The 17,568-nt window shown below is 38.8% G+C and overlaps 1 protein-coding gene across 9 annotated transcripts in view; it reads right to left on the bottom strand.

Moving 5' to 3' along the window:
- Positions 1–8,466: 8,466 nt before the first annotated feature.
- The window catches only part of CHRM2 (cholinergic receptor muscarinic 2), a 111,454-nt gene continuing 102,352 nt past the window's right edge, over positions 8,467–17,568 (bottom strand). For 8 of the 9 annotated variants that reach the window (XM_068662666.1, XM_068662692.1, XM_068662719.1 and 5 more), the window contains 2 exons: positions 15,940–17,375; positions 8,467–12,692 (listed from right to left, as the gene is read on the bottom strand). In XM_068662666.1, coding sequence (XP_068518767.1) covers positions 12,668–12,692; positions 15,940–17,336 — 1,422 coding nt within the window. In that variant the 5' untranslated portion in view covers positions 17,337–17,375 and the 3' untranslated portion in view covers positions 8,467–12,667. Of the gene's footprint in view, positions 17,376–17,568 lie in introns of all 9 variants that reach the window. The other variant, XM_068662739.1, reaches the window with a different exon arrangement.

The raw sequence follows: 17,568 nt of genomic DNA, 5'->3' as shown, positions 1-17,568 counted from the left end.
GAATCAGAGCCCTGCATCTCTCCAGGACACAGGAGCTGGGCTGGCATGCTCTGCCCAAGATAGGGAGGATGGGTCAAGGTGGGTCTTGCTGCTTTGCTGTGGTGTGGGCAGCAGAGACCAGCTGGTAGGTCTGCAGACAGACAGAGTGATACTTGCTTATGAGTTAATCCCAGCACAGCCTGGGGATGAACTGAGCCTTCTCATTCCGCACTCGGCAGGCTGAGGCAGTCTAGCAATGCAACTGCAAGTATTTAGGAACTAGGGGTGTTTTACCAGCACTCTGTTTAGTCTTCCACATACTGGGAGCCAGTGCCCAGCACTTGCATACTCAAAGTCCTTGCTCAGTTGCTGCCTAAGCTCCTTTAAGTAGTTTCTTTTTTCTCTATCATTTGGTATGACTGTTTCTCTGCCCTCATGGAAGAAAGTACGGGCATGCCGGGTAAGGTTTGTTACTTTACTGTATTATAATTCTTACTGAAACTTCTGCTCTGTTTGTTTATTATGTCAGAAGTGTGGGCACAGGGGAAATTAGACCTGTTTGGCATTACTGACTTCTGCTAAATATGCTTGCTCACTTTTTCCCCTTGCTGTGGGCTAGTGACCTGAAGTCAGTCACCCTTCCCTTTTTCCTTTGTTATCACAGACACAGCATGAGAAATGTGATAACACCAGGTTGGAAGTTACTTTACACTACAGAACATAGCTTAGATTGTTTAAAATAACTTGTTTATTACTAATACAAACAAGAAGGGGAAAAAAATCTCATCTTAGTTTTTCTGACATGACAATATTACGTCTATCCAACTCTTTTCTACCTGGCCTTAAAATTAAATAAATTTGCTCTGTGCTTTGCTACAATTACTTTAACATGCACCCAACAGTAAGATGTTAAATGAAGCAGTGAAAATGGGAAAGCACCTGTTTCCTCATACCTTCCTTCAAAGGTACACAACATTTTGGGATTTCCGGCCAGCAAACTGGTCTCATTCCTTCCTGGAGGTAATCTGGAGGGGCTCTGTGACCCTACAGAAAACTCCTGATTAAGACGCAGCAGCAGTCAACATCTGATTGCTTTGCGTGGGAGTTTTCAGTGAGACATCCTGAGAGCGTAATAACTTTTACAATTGATAGCACTTCTTAGAGCCCTTCTTGTTGTTATTTAATTGATTCCAGACTGGTGCTTGCTAAGAAAAATACTGTTTGTTGGGTCTTGAGCTGTTTATTATCCATTAATAACCACGTGGGTGGACAGCTGTATTGTGCTGATCAATACACAGAGCTGTTCTCCTGAGAGGGGTGCAAAGAATCTGGCACCCAGGCTGTGCAGAGAGGAAAGAACCCTTCTTGCCTTCCAAAGGTCCTTGACCTTGCTCAGGTGTCATAAAGCCTTGCAAGGGACAATTGCTGCTTGGAGTCTGGAGTGGCATGGGTGTACCAGGCACTAAGGAAAGGCTCAGCCACCTCCCCCCACTTGAGGAACAACACAAAAGTGAGACAGCAAACATCTGTGCTCTAGACTGGGAAAGAAAGATTGCTTTCCAGTGTTTTCCTGAAGTTTAGAATAACAGATTTCATTTTTGTTCTGTTTAAACCATACTCACTGCACAATTATGTTTAATACAGGTTTTAATATAAATATTGCAAAAATATTTATACTAAGGGAAAGGTAGTTTATACTTTAGCTTCTGTGCTTGCTTGTGTACAGTGTCCAGCATGTCAAAATCCCGGTCTTCAGCTTTTTAAGTGAGACTGAAAAGTATTTTCAGTTGTGTACATATATGTGTGTAAGTATACGAAGAAGTTATGTAAATATCAGACACTGAAATATGGAATTTCCAATTCATGGAGAACTCAGAAATTACTTTTCTGTTTTGTTTTGTTTAGGCTTAGAAAAAAAATAATTCTATAACTTCCCATGAAATGGGATATCCTGCAAAAAAATATGTGTTTAAAATTGTGTGTTATATGAAGCCTGACTCCCACTAACTTGTCATAACACCATATGGAAATATATACAAAAAAAATCATTGGATATATGATGAAATTGTGTTAAATGAAATTTTAATTTTTACTGATTTTTTTAATTTCTGGGTTTGTATTGCTTTTCTGAGTCATGTCACTAGAGGTATGACATTGAAATAAAAATTCACAGTAATACAATTTCCTGACAAATGTGTGGGTGAGATGTATTCAGAAACCGTTACTGGGCTCATATTTGGTCTGAGCTGAAGGTTAGTTTTGAATTTGTTTCACATGAACTGCTGACCTGATGAAAAATAACAGAAATGAAAGATAAAAACTATAGTCCTCCCTACCAAAGTTCTACATTTTCATCTAGGTTCTTCATTTAAGTACTTTGCTTGGGGGCAGCAGTAGTCACCACTATTAACATATTTTTTAATCAACAGATTGTGAACATGCTTAGCCACTAGGATCTAGCAATGATTTCAAAGCAGTGACCTAGACATGAGAGGTACTTTATCTCGTTAGAAGATAATCAGCACTTTCTGAGCCCCTTAGGAATTACTGTTTTATGATTAGGCCAATAAGTTAATGGAATATAAACCCCTTAGAAGAGGTAACTCTGAACAATAGGCAGAAGTTAATACAGCATGATATAGCTTTTGCAGCTGAAATTATTTTAAACTAAAGTCTCAGAGTTTATTCTGACAAATGAACAACCAAGGGTGGATTTTTTCTTTTTATCATTATATTCATTGCTTATAGCCATCACAGTCACAACCTAAGTGTCCAGTGTAATAGGAAGAACATCATCTTGTATGGAATTGAATCCAAATCTGTTAGATTTTTTGTCCCTTCTGCACAATTTGTAAAGGAGGGGAAGAAGGGAGGGAAGGATATGAATGGAAAATGTGTACAGAAACTTCCTTGCGTTTTGGGGTTTTGTCACATTAGTCACTTGCAATCAGATTATCAGTTTCCTTTGTAAGGCTTGTCTCATTTCACGTTAGTATTCATATGTAGTAATGTTATTGCAAAGTGACATTCCTAGCACAGTCAGTAAAATGCATGTTAATAAGGAGTGATGGAGAGAAGCTAATGTGTTGTGGATGTCAAATGGTGTTAGCAGAGAGGTGCTGCTCTGCCCTTTCCAGTTTGCATTGCACCAACCAGGAGTGGCAAAGACTGGAACATACTTGTTTTGTTCACTTCACCTGAAGAGCCTGTGTGTGGGGTGAGAAAAGCAACCATGTCAGCCATGAGCGATACAACCAGAGCAGGGCAAGAAGACTTTTAATATATCCTCAGGAAACTTATCTCAAAGGTGGCTCTGCTGTGCTCAAGAACATGCAAGGCTGGACATTGCAGCATCAGCAGTAGCCATTACAAAAACTGAATCCCCTCCCAGAGGGATGCAGACACTTCTGAATGCAGAGTAAAAGCATAAGTAATTAATTGTTATTTAATTTAATTAATTTTCCTTTATACATCCTTTGCAACATAATGGATTTCTCCCCTTTCCTCCAACCTCTAAATTTTATCCCATGTCTTGCACAGCCCAAATCCAAAGTAGTACATCTGAGATTGTGACTATAAGTGTGAGCACAAGTAATGAATTAATCATTAAGCAGCAATTTTCCCCACCATAATAGAAGTTATTGTAACTATTGTTACAGCTGTGTCTATAAAATCGCACAAAGACTGAAACACTGGGACCAATGCATACCTGTGTCAGGATTACTTTTGTTTAATGGAATCTGTTTGAAAGAAGGTTTTCCAAGCTAGTCCCCTTACCTCTCCCTATCTTTAATACAGGCAGAGACTACTCTATCCAAAGAAGACTTAAACCATTTTAATAAGGATCCTGTCCTAGAGAAAGTTATGTCTCTAAACTGCCTGTAGGAGTGTGCTTTACTATCAACATCTGAAGTGTGACTTACCTCATCGTCATTTCTTGCCTTTTGTAATTGTTCTATGCTGGCTTCATAGTTCTTTGCAAACACCATTGATTTTCCCTTTCTGACCTCTTCCGCTCTGAACTGTATCTGCTCAGGGATTAACACACATTTTAACCTTTATCTTTTAAAATATATATTCCTTCCTTTTGTACATAGTTTCTATTTACAGGGTCCAATGTTTTAGTGTAGTACTATGTTCATAATGTTCATAAATACATAAATGTTCATAAATACATAATTGTGCTGATTTTCTTTAGAGAACTTTGATGGACTTTTTAAAGAAAGTCTTATGGCAGTCTCTTAAGACAACTTGGACCTTTCCTAAAACTTTTCAAAATCAGGCAATACTTTGAAATTGACCCCCCAAACAAACAAACAAAAAATAATTTAAAAAATCAGAATTTTATAGTGGAAAAAGTTTCACTAAAACCAACCCCTTTATTTTGGACTTGTCTAAATCCAGGCTTCTCAGCATGATATGGGATCCAACACACAGAAGACATTTGCCCATCGTTGTGTACAATTGAATTTTTTTTTCCAAATGTGTCACAGAAAATATACCAACTAAAACCATTGAAACCATTGGAAACTTTTTATTTATTTATTTATTTATTTATTTATTTTTCCTGTTTAACATAACAAAATCTGTGATTTGATATCCATATATGAAATTTCACATCTACTATTTTAATAACTAAACCTGCATCCACTGAATTTTGTTCTCATCCTTACCATTGGCTCCTGGCAGGAGCGCTGAAGTCTAGTAGTTTAGCCCATGTTACCCCAAAAGACAGGTTGGCTGAAAGACCAAGGAGTTTTTTGTAATTTGTGCCCCAGAACGTGCCTTTCACAGAAAGAAGATCTTGCACCATGGTGCTGCTGGCATTCCTCTGGACCTATCAGTATTCACTTTTGCAAAGGGTGGTGAGCTGTATCTTCTGTGATGGAAGGATTTAACTTATTTGACCTTGCTCCGTTTGTTTTTTTTTTTTGTTTGTTTGTTTGTTTTTTAGGTTGGAGTTTTATCAGGAAGAATTTTATGAGGCTACAGATCTATTATTTCCATACTCACAGAAAATGATTTGGTGCAGCTACCACCAATAACACTTCCATTTATGAATATCACTGCTGGGCTGTATGCATTCAATCACCCCTGCTCAGTCCTGCTCCTGAGCATTTTTCAACAGCAGGTGAAATCGTAGTAGTGATTATGGTGGGAGGCAAGGAACTCCTTTGGTCTCTAAACTGCAATGAATTAACTCAAGAGCGTTTTGAGGCATTCTTCTTTGCCTCCTTCCCTCCCACATTGCTTCACATTTTTAAGCCAAAGGCTTTCCTTTCATAGTGATTTATTCAGCACCTTTAGCAACCTGTTAATGAGCGTGAAACCCACAGTTAGCTGAGACACTTCAGAGAAAAGAAAAAAAGGAAGAGGGGGCGGGGCGGAGAAAGGAGGGAGGAAAGAAAGAAGGAAGAAACAAAGGAGGGAAGAGGAAAGAAGGAAGAGAGCTATGATTAAGTACATAAGGAAAGGACTACTCTTTTTGCTCTGTTTCTTTGATATCTTTCTTGCTGCTTTTATTATTCCCCCTGGTTCTCTGTGTTGGTAGAAATGAAGTTGGCAAGCTCCATCGAGGAGAAGGCGGCAAAGTCCATATCCTGGCGCAGCCAAGTAGGTTCCCATGTCTAGACAGTGCATACAAAGGCTGGCAAAAGGCCAGAAACAGTTAATGGATTTACAAAATAGTAGCATTTCTCTGTATTGATTTTCTCGGGGTGTTTCCAGAACACAGTGAACAGAAAACAGTTATACTTCACAATCTTTTCTGCTAATAAAAGGCCTCAGAGAAAAACACTGAATAAAAACACTACTGGTCTGGGGAACGTCATCTGAAGTTCTCTCTCCAGAGGGGGGAGGATGAAGCCACTAGATATTACATTAACCATAATTACTGGCTATATAGAGAGGTTCAGATGGTGATATTTACTGTGACTGAGTGGGAGTCTATATTTTTAAAGAAAAAGGTAACCTCATCACAGCCCAGCAATGAAACAATTAACCTGAGTGACTTAGTCAGGGAGGTGAGCAGTTTGGCACCAACTATCCCCTTTTCCTTGTGTGTGATGAGTTTTCAAAATATGTGTGGTCAATGCATCCGAACCTTCTCTGAGAAGACAAACAACAGCTTCAGTGCTCTGGGTTTGCATGTACTCTTATCGTAGGCTTTATGTAATTTTAAATGAATTTAAAGCCTACATACAAATAAAAATAAAAAATAACAAAAAAGTACATTTTGGAAAAAAGGTGGGGTTGGATACTGCCCTCCAAAACATATAAAGAAGGGATTTAAGTCTTGGCCTGTCATGCTGCATTTCAAATAGGATTGGCAACTCTACCCATTTGGAAGTTAACCCTCATATTTGCAGAAACCTCTTCCATCTGTTACAGCTCTCACCATCAGCATCTTGAGGCCCCCCTGAAGCCATATGTTGGCAATTATAGATGGTATAATGTGTGTGTGAGAAAATTATTTGGACCAGAGTGATACACTGACAAATCAAGTTATGCATACGGTTCTGTGACATGCTGGTTAGCAAAGCAGGAACTGAAACTGGTAATCTGCTGGGTAGGAGATGGAATTGAATAGAAGAACTGGAATTGAACAGAAGAGATGATTCAGAATTAAATAAATGGTGGCTTGTAAAAAGAGTCCAAGTAATTATTTGAGTCTCTAGTTTGATCTTGACAAGTGTTTTCTGACCATTGGGATCTATGTGTGAAAGACCTGTAATAGTATTTTCCCACCTTGCAGCACTATCAGTAAAGTATATGGTTTGCAGAGTGCAAGAGATTTAAATACAAGAAAAGTGAATGAATATATTCAAACATAAATTTATCTGATTATTTTAAGAAAAACACAGATGAAAAAGTGGCTTTTCTGTCTTTCAGTGTAGAAAGATTATGGACAGCAAGATGGTGAAATGGGTGAACTTGAGCTTGGACTAAAGGAACAACAGAGGGAAGAGCAGTGGTGGGAAGTCTCAGACAGAGGGCAAAGATGGGTTTAAGGTCTTCATAAGATAGAAACAGTAAGAATATTAAAATATTTAAAAAGGATATATTTAAGAGGAGAATTGAACATCTTATTAAAATTAATTCTTTCTACTCTGGAGTTGATGAATTAATATCCCACCTGTAGCAGTTACCAAAGTCTGAAGTATCCTTACAGAGCTGATGTACCCACTATGCCCAAGAGACCCTCTCTTGATGACAGTCACAGAATCACAGAATCACAGAATTTCTAGGTTGGAAGAGACCTCAAGATCATCGAGTCCAACCTCTGACCTAACACTAACAGTCCCCACTAAACCATATCCCTAAGCTCTACAGCTAAACGTCTTTTAGAGACTTCCAGGGATGGTGACTCCACCACTTCCCTGGGCAGCCTGTTCCAATGTCTAACAACCCTTTTGGTAAAGAAGTTCTTCCTAACATCCAACCTAAAACTCCCCTGGCACAACTTAAGCCCATTCCCCCTCGTCCTGTCACCAGGCACGTGGGAGAATAGACCAACCCCCACCTCGCTACAGCCTCCTTTAAGGTATCTGTAAAGAGCGATGAGGTCGCCCCTGAGCCTCCTTTTCTCCAGGCTGAACAAGCCCAGCTCCCTCAGCCGCTCCTCGTAGGACTTGTTCTCCAGGCCCCTCACCAGCTTCGTCGCCCTTCTCCTCTGGACCCGCTCAAGCACCTCGATGTCCTTCTTGTAGCGAGGGGCCCAAAACTGAACACAGTACTTGAGGTGCGGCCTCTCAAATCACTTGTCAAATTACCAGACTGACTGTCCACCAAAAGCCCAATTTAGCTGGGCTGGAATGGTTTCCAGTCATTACCACTGTTTTTTTCTTCTACATCTGAACCCTGTTTTGTCCCATGTTGGGGGTGAGAGAGTGTTCTGAGACCCTGAGGAGCTAAATATATGCAGCCTATGTGCTTTATCCTGTTCCCAGATACTTGCTAGGATTGCCATGCAGCTAGGTTTGTATTCATAAAGTAACGGTAGATCAAAATATATTTGGGTGCTAGTGGTGCCATCTTCCCCCAAAATTCACTACAAACTTCTTTCATTTTGATTTCACAGGATGGGTACAAAAGAGTCATACCTATTCCCTTTCAATACTGTTAGATGGCAGAAATATATGGAGGAATGTCACCTTAGAGATCCTCATCAGATTACTGAGGAGATCTTGCAGTTAAAGGTAAAAATCTTCTATGGGAAGCAGAGTCACCAGAAGAGGTGAAGTGTATGGGAAAGAGAGATGTGGACAAAACAAGGACAAGTTAAGTACTTCTCTAGACATCTCATGAACTTCACACTTGTCAAGAAGACCAATGGAAAAGAAAGTTAGAATTATTCTTTTAATTACTACAGTCATTCACTGTTGTGGCTACTGTACGGAAACTATTTTTCTTCATTTGTTATGCCATTTTGCATTTCACAGGGTATTTCACTCAGTAAGAATAAAATAAAAGAAAACAAAACAGGTATTCCACATACAAAAACATTTTTATTATTGTTATAACTTGCTGTTTAATTTAATACTTAACTAGGAATACAACTCAGCAGAAGTACATACATATATATTGCATGTAATTTTAGTTGTGTCTTCAAGATATTTCAAACCTCTGTCCTTCATGAGTTGTTTTGGTGAAGCACCTTCTTCCTTCATCCTGCATAACATTTGAATGTTGCTGAATAAAACATATATTTTTCCTCCAAATGGAGTACAACATTACATCCAATTTCCCAGTTAATATGACTATCAAACTTTGCTTTCATTGTGTGAATGTTGTATATAATATGTATATATCTATACAGCATATAAATATATAATGTATATATATAGTCAAATTGGTCAGCTTTACACAGCTAACCATAAACTTGTGCTTATCTTATTTATATGAGATCAAATGTACAGCATCAAGAATTTGACCAGTCCCCGACTTGTAAGAACATCAGTTCCCAGTCTAACCATATGACTTTGGGTATCATATACATGCAATGCATTCCCTTCTTCTTTGCAGTATTTTTCACTTTTGAAGAAAAGAATGCAGTTATTTAAACTTTTTATTTTTAATATATATATATAAATGAATGACAGGTTTGCCATACCCTTAAGTTAAAAAAAAAATCTCAAGAAGAGATGAGGTTCTTCCTCATACATAGAGCTTGAAGAATAATTGGACATTCATTGAAGATATATTTACATTATAACCTAATCTGAATAGTAGTACACATACTGTATTATTTCTGTACATAGACAAGATATGCTGTTGGTCATGTTAAAACACACTTTCTAAAGGTATTTACAAACTGCTAGTCTCTAACTTACCAACCACCTCTGCAAAGTGCCACCAAAATTAAGGGACAATGTATAAGAAGGTCTGTTTATTGGAAACCATGGCACTCTCTCCAGTATTGTTTTTATTATTACTACCACTACTACAATGCTGTGCTTCAGAGAAGGGCTGTGTTTAGGGTAGAGGTGTAACGACAGAGCCTATGGTGGAGAAATATCTTCCCTTCTCCTGCAGCCTACATGAGCCAGGAAGGGTGGAAAAAAAAGCAATCCAACCATGACCCATCTATTCTTTTACAAAATTAGGGCATGCACTTTCTTTTGAGCTGCCAGGTGAACCTGTCCAAAAGCTAAAAACTCAGTGAAATCCTTCCTTCCCAAGTCCACTGTAATCATGACCTTACTGTCTCATACACCATCCACAGCTGGTTCTCTCAGAGAGTAAGAGCACTTTGGGGCATCTAAAAGAAGAAAGTTGCTATGTGCTTCTTTGCAAGTACTGTCCAAAGAAACCAAATCAAACCACCCCCCCGACTATTCCCCAAAACAACAAAAAACAACAAAACAAAAAGCCTACATAATAACTCTCTGTAAAAATAGGAAAAAGATGTAATTGCATCCCACCCAATTTCATCCCACCCAATTGCATTTTTGAGGTTAAAAAAAGCTTTGGAAGGGGAAAAGACACTTTTTTTTTTTTTTTTTTTTATTCAGTTGATACTGGAATGAAATACGTCTAACAAATCTACCCAGTATCCTGAAATATGAAACCCAGGAGGACTGATATGCATGTGTAAGCCACTAGTTTCTGTGATGTAGAAAAAGGGGCCATAGCAAAGGAAGAAAGCAAAAGTAAAGGAGAAATAATTGCATCGGCTGTGGTAAATGATTGATGTCTAACTCAGTCTTGCTATAATTACTTTCTTAGGCATGGTTTCTGAGTGAACACTCTGCTAGTAAGCTTGGGAATAAAAAGGGATTCAGTGGAAGGGAAGATTGCCTTACCATTGCACAAGGCATAAAATAAATCCATGCATGTTGCTTCTTGATATTCCACTATGAGAATATTCAGTCTTTGCTATCATCCACTGTTATTTCTCATACGGACATAATAAAACTGGGGAGGAAGAGAACTGAATTGGCTTTGTTTCATGTGAGGAATTTTCTTCTTTCCAAATCAAATCCCATGCAGAAAGAATTTATGAAACTTCTCACTCCACAGAGTATGTTGGACTTCAATGGAGAGAGATTTGCATGCTGGAGAAAGCAGTATTTTTGGTGGGATTAAATAATTTGAATACCAGCATTCACAGTGTCTTAAAAGTAAGAGAAACTGCACACCTGTAGCTAAAACACAGATGACAAATAGTAAAGAGAGGGAGAATGTAAGCATGTTTTTTTTTCAAGACTGTGTCAAAAGAGGAAAGAGGCAGGGCAATCAAAAAAGAAGCTACTGCAAATTGAGGACCATCTATCAGCTTCTCTCAGGGAAAGATTTTCTATAAATTAAAAAAAAAAAAAAAAAAGATTTCTTAGAAGTCTTTAATGATATGCAGGAAAGATAAATGGAATATTGTATAGAAATATATAATTTCATTAACAAGTGTTTCTAGACAAGTTGTATAAAAGATCTGTAGATCCAGAGGGGAAAAAAGGGAAAAATCTTTTTAGCTGATCAGTTTCTACTCTTTACCTTGCTGTCAACTGTGAGTACAGAGCCATCCAGGAGGAGAGATTTAAAAATATCTAAGGCTACTAGACTCTAGACCTGTCGGCAACCTCTCCCCCACTCCCCGACCCAGAGATGATTTTCCTGCTGTTTCTTTCACAATAGTTTGGCTTTGCACAGGAAGCATCCTGATTTGTCAAAAAAAAAATAAAGATGTTTAGGAATTTTTGTAAGGTTAGGGAAGGAAAACAATTCTTAGCATCATGTTTTCTGCCTCCCACCAACTGCATAATGCCAACCTTGCATCATAATGTGGCTGTGAGGATGCTTTAGAAACTTGGTCCTGCAAGGCCAGTACCAGAAATGGTTTTGGTAACAGGAGTGGCCAGGTGAGGTGCTGTTTTCTGAGAAGAAAAACTCAAGTTTTTCTTGAAGTGTGCCTCCTCAGTGACATTGGAGAAACCAGGTGTTCTCTACCCACGCAGCTGCCACATCAATAGGAATGCAGTGCAGCGATCAACATTAAAAAAAAATAAATCTGTGGAAGTGAGTTTAATAGCAAGCCTTACTGCAGCACAGGCAAGGGACGTGTTCAAATCCATCAGGAGATGAAACAAAACAAAGCAAAAAAGGGTCCATACTCTTCTGCCTCTTTCCGATTTGTGATGGTCAGGAGCAACTGTGACAACCGTTAAGTCTTCTTTCTCAATAGTGGGTGGGCTGTTCTCACTCCAACCACAAGAGGCCTCCTCTTGTCAACATGTTTTCTTCCACCAGAAAGATATAAAACAGGGATGATAGATTTAGCTGTTGCTTTTGTTCCCATTGCATTGTGGATAACCAACAACTGATCTCTGGGGTCCATTTGAAAACTCCTGCCCCCATGAGAATTTGAGAGGCAAACCAGAAAGAAAGAAAGACCTATAAGAAAGAAATGTGACCTATATAAATGTGTTTGTTGGCTTTGGACTATTTTTCATCAGGCAATGTTCAAACACTGCTGTCTCCAAATGAATCCCCATGATTTCTAATAAATCAAATGAAAAATCCAGACAAAACAGCTGACAAATTTTCCTCAGGTTTTGTACACACTGGAAAACAAATTTCTCAATATTGCTTCAGCTTCTTCTTTATCTCTCTCCCTTTTTGTTCTTCTTTTTCTTCTCTCTCTCATTCTCTCTTTTTTTTTTTTTTTTTTTTTTTTTCCTTTTTCTTTTTAACCACAGTCGTCTTTAAAACTCAGAGAAGGTGCCAGTTGGACTGACACATCTCTAGGCTGTTGTTCTCTACTTGGACAGAGAAAGAAGGGATGGCCCATGACAGAATGGTTCACCCCCAGTGGGCTGCCAATGGGACAAACCCTGCTGCAGCACAGATACTGTGGAGGATTGGGCCTTTTTGGTTTTAGCTGCTTCTGGAAAAGATTAAGAGGATGATAAGGAGAGGGTGAGAAGTGTTCGCTGCAGTATTTTTTTTTTCTTTCATGATTCATCCTCACATTTTTCTCAATTTCTATGTGAAACCAAAGTGGCCAGTGCAGCATACGGTGTAGATATGCTGCTGGGATCCTCTGGCCAAGCCCGGGATGAAGACGTGGCAGCACCAGCAGCGGAGCCACTAGGGGCCATAGGGTGGATGGGGCGCGGGTAACATCCAGGGAAGCCAGAAGAGGTACCCAGGGAGCGCTGCTCTTCGAAACCGACATCTACATCTTGCAGAACTATCTTTCAGAAGGGAAGTGAAACCTATTGAATGTTGTTTGGGACAGAAAGCAAAGAGATGAGAGCTTGAGAGATGTTCAAAAGGACAATTTCTTCTGTGGTCCTGAAAGATTATTCTCTGTTTTATCTTACTGAGCTATGACCAGCCACAGACCTGAGAAGTTCCCAGGCTCTGCCATCCTCTCTACCTTCAGGACAGGATACAGAAAGTCATTAGTATGAGCTGGCTCTGCAAATCCCACCTGCTGCCATCAAGCACAACGTAGACACAATAATCACATACAACATCTTGAGAGTTAGATGATTATTTTCCATGTATATAAAACATGTTGGTGTGTCTTTGCATGCCTGTCTGTACATGTGTAAGTACATTATTTCATGTATTTTTACATTTTCAATCAGATGAAAATGTTGATGTACCATAGAACAAGGTGGAAACACACAGGATTATGTCTCTTGCAAACATTTAAATATGCAATAATACACACACAAAGAAAGAATTTTGCCTTTCCAAAAGGATCAAAAGTATCAAAAGTGGGGGTGATTCTAAGGAAAAATTCCAGAAAACTTCACACTTGTCTGTCACTCTTTGTTTCATGAATGTTGGCCCCAAAATAAATCTGTTTCTGCATGGTGTGTTGAGTGTCATAATATCACATTAATTTTACACTTAACCTGTAGAAGGGTCCTCAGCTGTTGGAAAAATTCATCATTTATGAAAAAGTGAAAGCTTCAATGGAGAGAATAAATCATTTACACACCTGCTGGGAAATGGAAGCTATAAGGTGAAATAATAATCAAAACATTTTTCCCATTTTATGTGCCTGTGCTATTAATATCTTCATTACATTCTGAAAGGAACAGGTGAGTTTCTTTTGTGAAAATTTCTAAAGAAATGAGATTTAGAAAATTAACTCCCCCCCTCACCTGGATTTTTAACTCTCTAAGAGAATAAATGATGTAGAAATGATCATGTAACTCTTTCTCTTGACCTGTCTATGTAAGCCTAGTGGATTGAGTTTTGAAAGACAAGTTGCACTCAATTTTGCAAACCTTACCACTGAGTATTTTTTCCTTACAAGCAGTAAGTTGAAGTTTATGATAGCAAATGTGGCTCGATGTGAGTGAGGGTTGCAAAATTAGATCCTTGGCTGCATGGAGACACTTAGATGCATTAGGATGAAGTCACTAGATGTATAAAATCAATGAATGCATAGTAAGACGTATTAATCCTAAATTTAATGTGGCCTTAATTTACTGCAGTTTAATCTTCTTCATTTTCCATTTCTGCTAGGAACCTGTACTTTGAAACATTAAAATTGTCAGATTGCCAAAGTGCTTCAACACTCTCTTCCAATAAGCTTGTCAAATGTAAAACTTCAGCCTGCAAGATTAATTTTCCCACAATCTTGAATGCTTCTATTCTAAAGTGTATTTTGGAAGACTCTTATGTGTTAACATGAAATAACAAAATGCTTTAGTGTCTCAGTTGGTTGGTGGCTTTCACTCCAGAATACAATCTCTCAGAAGACTGTCTATGCAGCAAGCTACTTTTTGGATAACAGAGCATGTAGGTGTAACTTCACTAGTGCCTGGAAGTGAGAGTTACAAAGAAGGAGGTAACTGGAATATGTAACACTCACAGACAATATCTGTTTTCAGTAATCTGATATACTTTGACCTATCTACACAGTGCTCAGTTGTGCTACAATAAATGTCAAATATTGAAATAAAAAATTATTTGTCAGGTAGAAAGAATCTGGGTTTGAGTTGGTACAGAGTAACAGATAATATTTCAACATGGCTCTTACCAGCCCCTCTTCCAGACTATTTCAGTATCTGTTTTTTAGTAATTTCTGATTTCTTCTCTGCCTTTTTATTAGTATTATCCCTTGGCATATGGTGAAAATATTGCTCCTAGCTGGTACAAAAGGCGAAATAGCTAATATCTTTTCCACAAAGTAAACATCTTGTCCAGGATACACCTAGATAGGACCCTGGTTTCACACTAAGGTCTTAGGCAGAGCATGATCTATGCGGGCATATCAGTAAATCTCATTTTTTTCATCAGTAAGTGAATGAGAATCACCTTTTGGCTGGTCTAGAGCATAGTCATCTAATATCGACTATTCATTCTGTAGCACCTAAACATACATCCTCATCTGTACATCCAACTGTAAAGGATTTACATCCTTTAATCTCTATTTTCCTAGTAATAAGCTTGTTTCTATGCTTCAGCTGAGGCCCTTCATTTGGCCACCATCGTGGCTGATCTGATGAGACCTTTGAATTTACAACTTCTTTTGATATACAGTCTTTGCATCTTAAAGAAAGTACAAAAGGGAGGGGAAGGTTGATGGAGGTGAAAGACAAATCCATGGGCAGATTTCATATGACAAAAAAAGTGAACAAAATAGTCTCAGAAGCTTTGGTTTACATGGATGTTGAAACAATCCTGGGATTTAGCCATCTGGAAAGGATGTCTTTTTCCACTTTTATTTTTACTTGGTGGAGAGATCATGGGACAAAATCCCCTAGAAGGGGACAAGTAGCAGACTTTGATACAGATGTTAGGCAATGGTTACATGTTGAGCAGAATTATGCTTTCATAAATGATGCAGTTTTGGAAATGGGAGCATCATAAACAACATAAAATATCTTTCAGCATGATTTACATAACATTAAGGTTTTCAGATAACATAGACAAAAACTTTAGACAACCTTGAGCTTTGGAAACTTTTTGTTATGATTTGGGTTATGTAAAGTTCTTCCAAGCCTATATACTTCTTCCACATAGTTATTTTAAAAGTTACCTCATTTCTTTTCCATATATGAATACCTCTTAAACACACAGAAAAAAAAATAGATATTTTACACACAATGACAAAAAACAAAACAAAACAAAAAACACATAGATTCTAAAGCCCTTCTGCAAAATACTCTCAGAAAGTAACTGTGCCTCCAGACCATATACTTGAATAACTCCTCAAAACATCCCCATGTCCTCAAGATTTATTGTCAATAATTAAAAACAAAACAAAACAAAACAAAACAAAACAAAACAAAAAACACAAAACAGTTTTAAGTGTAGTTCTCAGGAGTGGAGCAGATGCCCCATCTCAATATTTCCACTAACATCCTGGATTGCACATTCCATAGTAGAGCATAAAGTGCTATGGCATTGTTATTTGTTTGCTTTATTATTTAATTTCAAAATTCTTCACCTTTTCTGTTATTCTTTTTATTCTTTTTATTATTTTATTATTTTTACCTTGTAGCTCCTATATTCTTGTAATGGCACATAAGAAGGTGCTTAAACGTCTTCTTGAAAGTAGCATTGCAGAGCGCATAACAAGCAGGGTTGATGGTGCTGTTGATATAACAGAGCCAGTAACCTATGGTCCATACAGTACCAGGGATGCAGGATGTGCAGAAACTGTTGATGAGCACCATCACGTTGTATGGGGTCCAGGTGATGATGAAGGCCAGCAGGATAGCCAGAATGGTCCTTGTTACTTTTTTCTCTCTAGAAGGAGGTGGTTTCTTTTTGGCAGGCTGCTTTGTCATCTTGACAATTTTCCGGGCTACACTATTCTGTTTTTCCTCTCCATTGGTGCCTACTATCTCCACGGTGGTGTTTGTGGGAGCACAACTGTCACCCTTTTGAGACTTCGTGACTATCCTGATGCATGTCAGCTTGGAGTTCTCGACTTTGAGATGGTCTTGGGAAGCAAAAGTCTGGCTGGCATCTTTGGCAGATTCATCCTCTTTCATGTTGGATGCAACCACACTGACTGAGGTGGAGTCATTGGAGCTGTCCTTCTCCTCCCCTTGAACACAGTTCTCCATCGCAGTTTCTCCAGTGGTTTTTCCGTTCTGAATTTTGTTGTGCTCCAATCCATCCCCACTGGTTGGGATGTTGTTATTGTTTGGTTTCACTATTTTACCTTGAACAAGGCTGGGGGAAACTGGATCCTGGTTTTGGGCAGCTTCTTTTTTCCCTTTCTTTATCCGACTCTTGCTGGCTCGAGAGATTTGCCAGTAAAGAACAGTCATGATGATAACAGGTAAATAGAAAGCTGCAATGGCAGTGCCAAAAGTGACAGCAGGGTTGGAAAAAAACTGGATATAGCAATCCTTGTCAGGGACAGTCCTTCCTCCTACTATGAACTGCCAGAAGAGGATTGCAGGGGCCCACAGGATGAAGGACAGCACCCACGCAGCTGCAATCATCATGCCTGCCATCTTAGTGGTCCGCTTTACAGGATATGTCAGAGGCTTGGTGACACAAAAGTATCTGTCAAAACTGATAATAAGGAGGTTCATTACAGAGGCATTGCTGACCACATAGTCAAGAGCCAGCCAGAGGTCACACACCACAGGCCCTAAGGGCCAGTAGCCTATCACAGTGTAGAGTGTATACAGGTTCATGGAAAAGATGCCAATGATCAAGTCTGCGCAGGCCAAGCTGAACAGGAAATAGTTGTTGACAGTCTGCAGGTGCCTGTTGACTTTGATTGACACCATGACCAGGATGTTCCCAATTATGGTGACTAAACTGAGAGATCCTGCTACCAGGACAATGAAGACCACCTCAACAGTTTTATAGGGGCTCTCCAGAGCCATCACATTTTCAGTGGAAGAGTTTATGTACGTTGAGTTATTCATTTCTGTGCTGCTAACAAGATACTCAATTATGACTTAATCCTGCAGAGGAAAGAAAAGAAAACATATACCAGTATGAAATCAGTCCCTTTACCTTTAGGAAATGGATTCCAGGAAAACTACTTGGAAGGAATTTAAAGGTAGAAGATTGAGTGCAGAAGGATCATTTTTCTCGTGCTAATGAAAACACATTGCAACATATAATATCCCCTTTGGAATAACATAGAAAAAAGGA

The sequence above is a fragment of the Anas acuta genome, chromosome 1 (genome assembly GCF_963932015.1).
Source record: "Anas acuta chromosome 1, bAnaAcu1.1, whole genome shotgun sequence".
Taxonomy (NCBI): Eukaryota; Metazoa; Chordata; class Aves; order Anseriformes; family Anatidae; genus Anas; species Anas acuta.
Note: the sequence above shows the minus strand (reverse complement) of the source record. Positions and strands in the feature narration are given on the sequence as shown.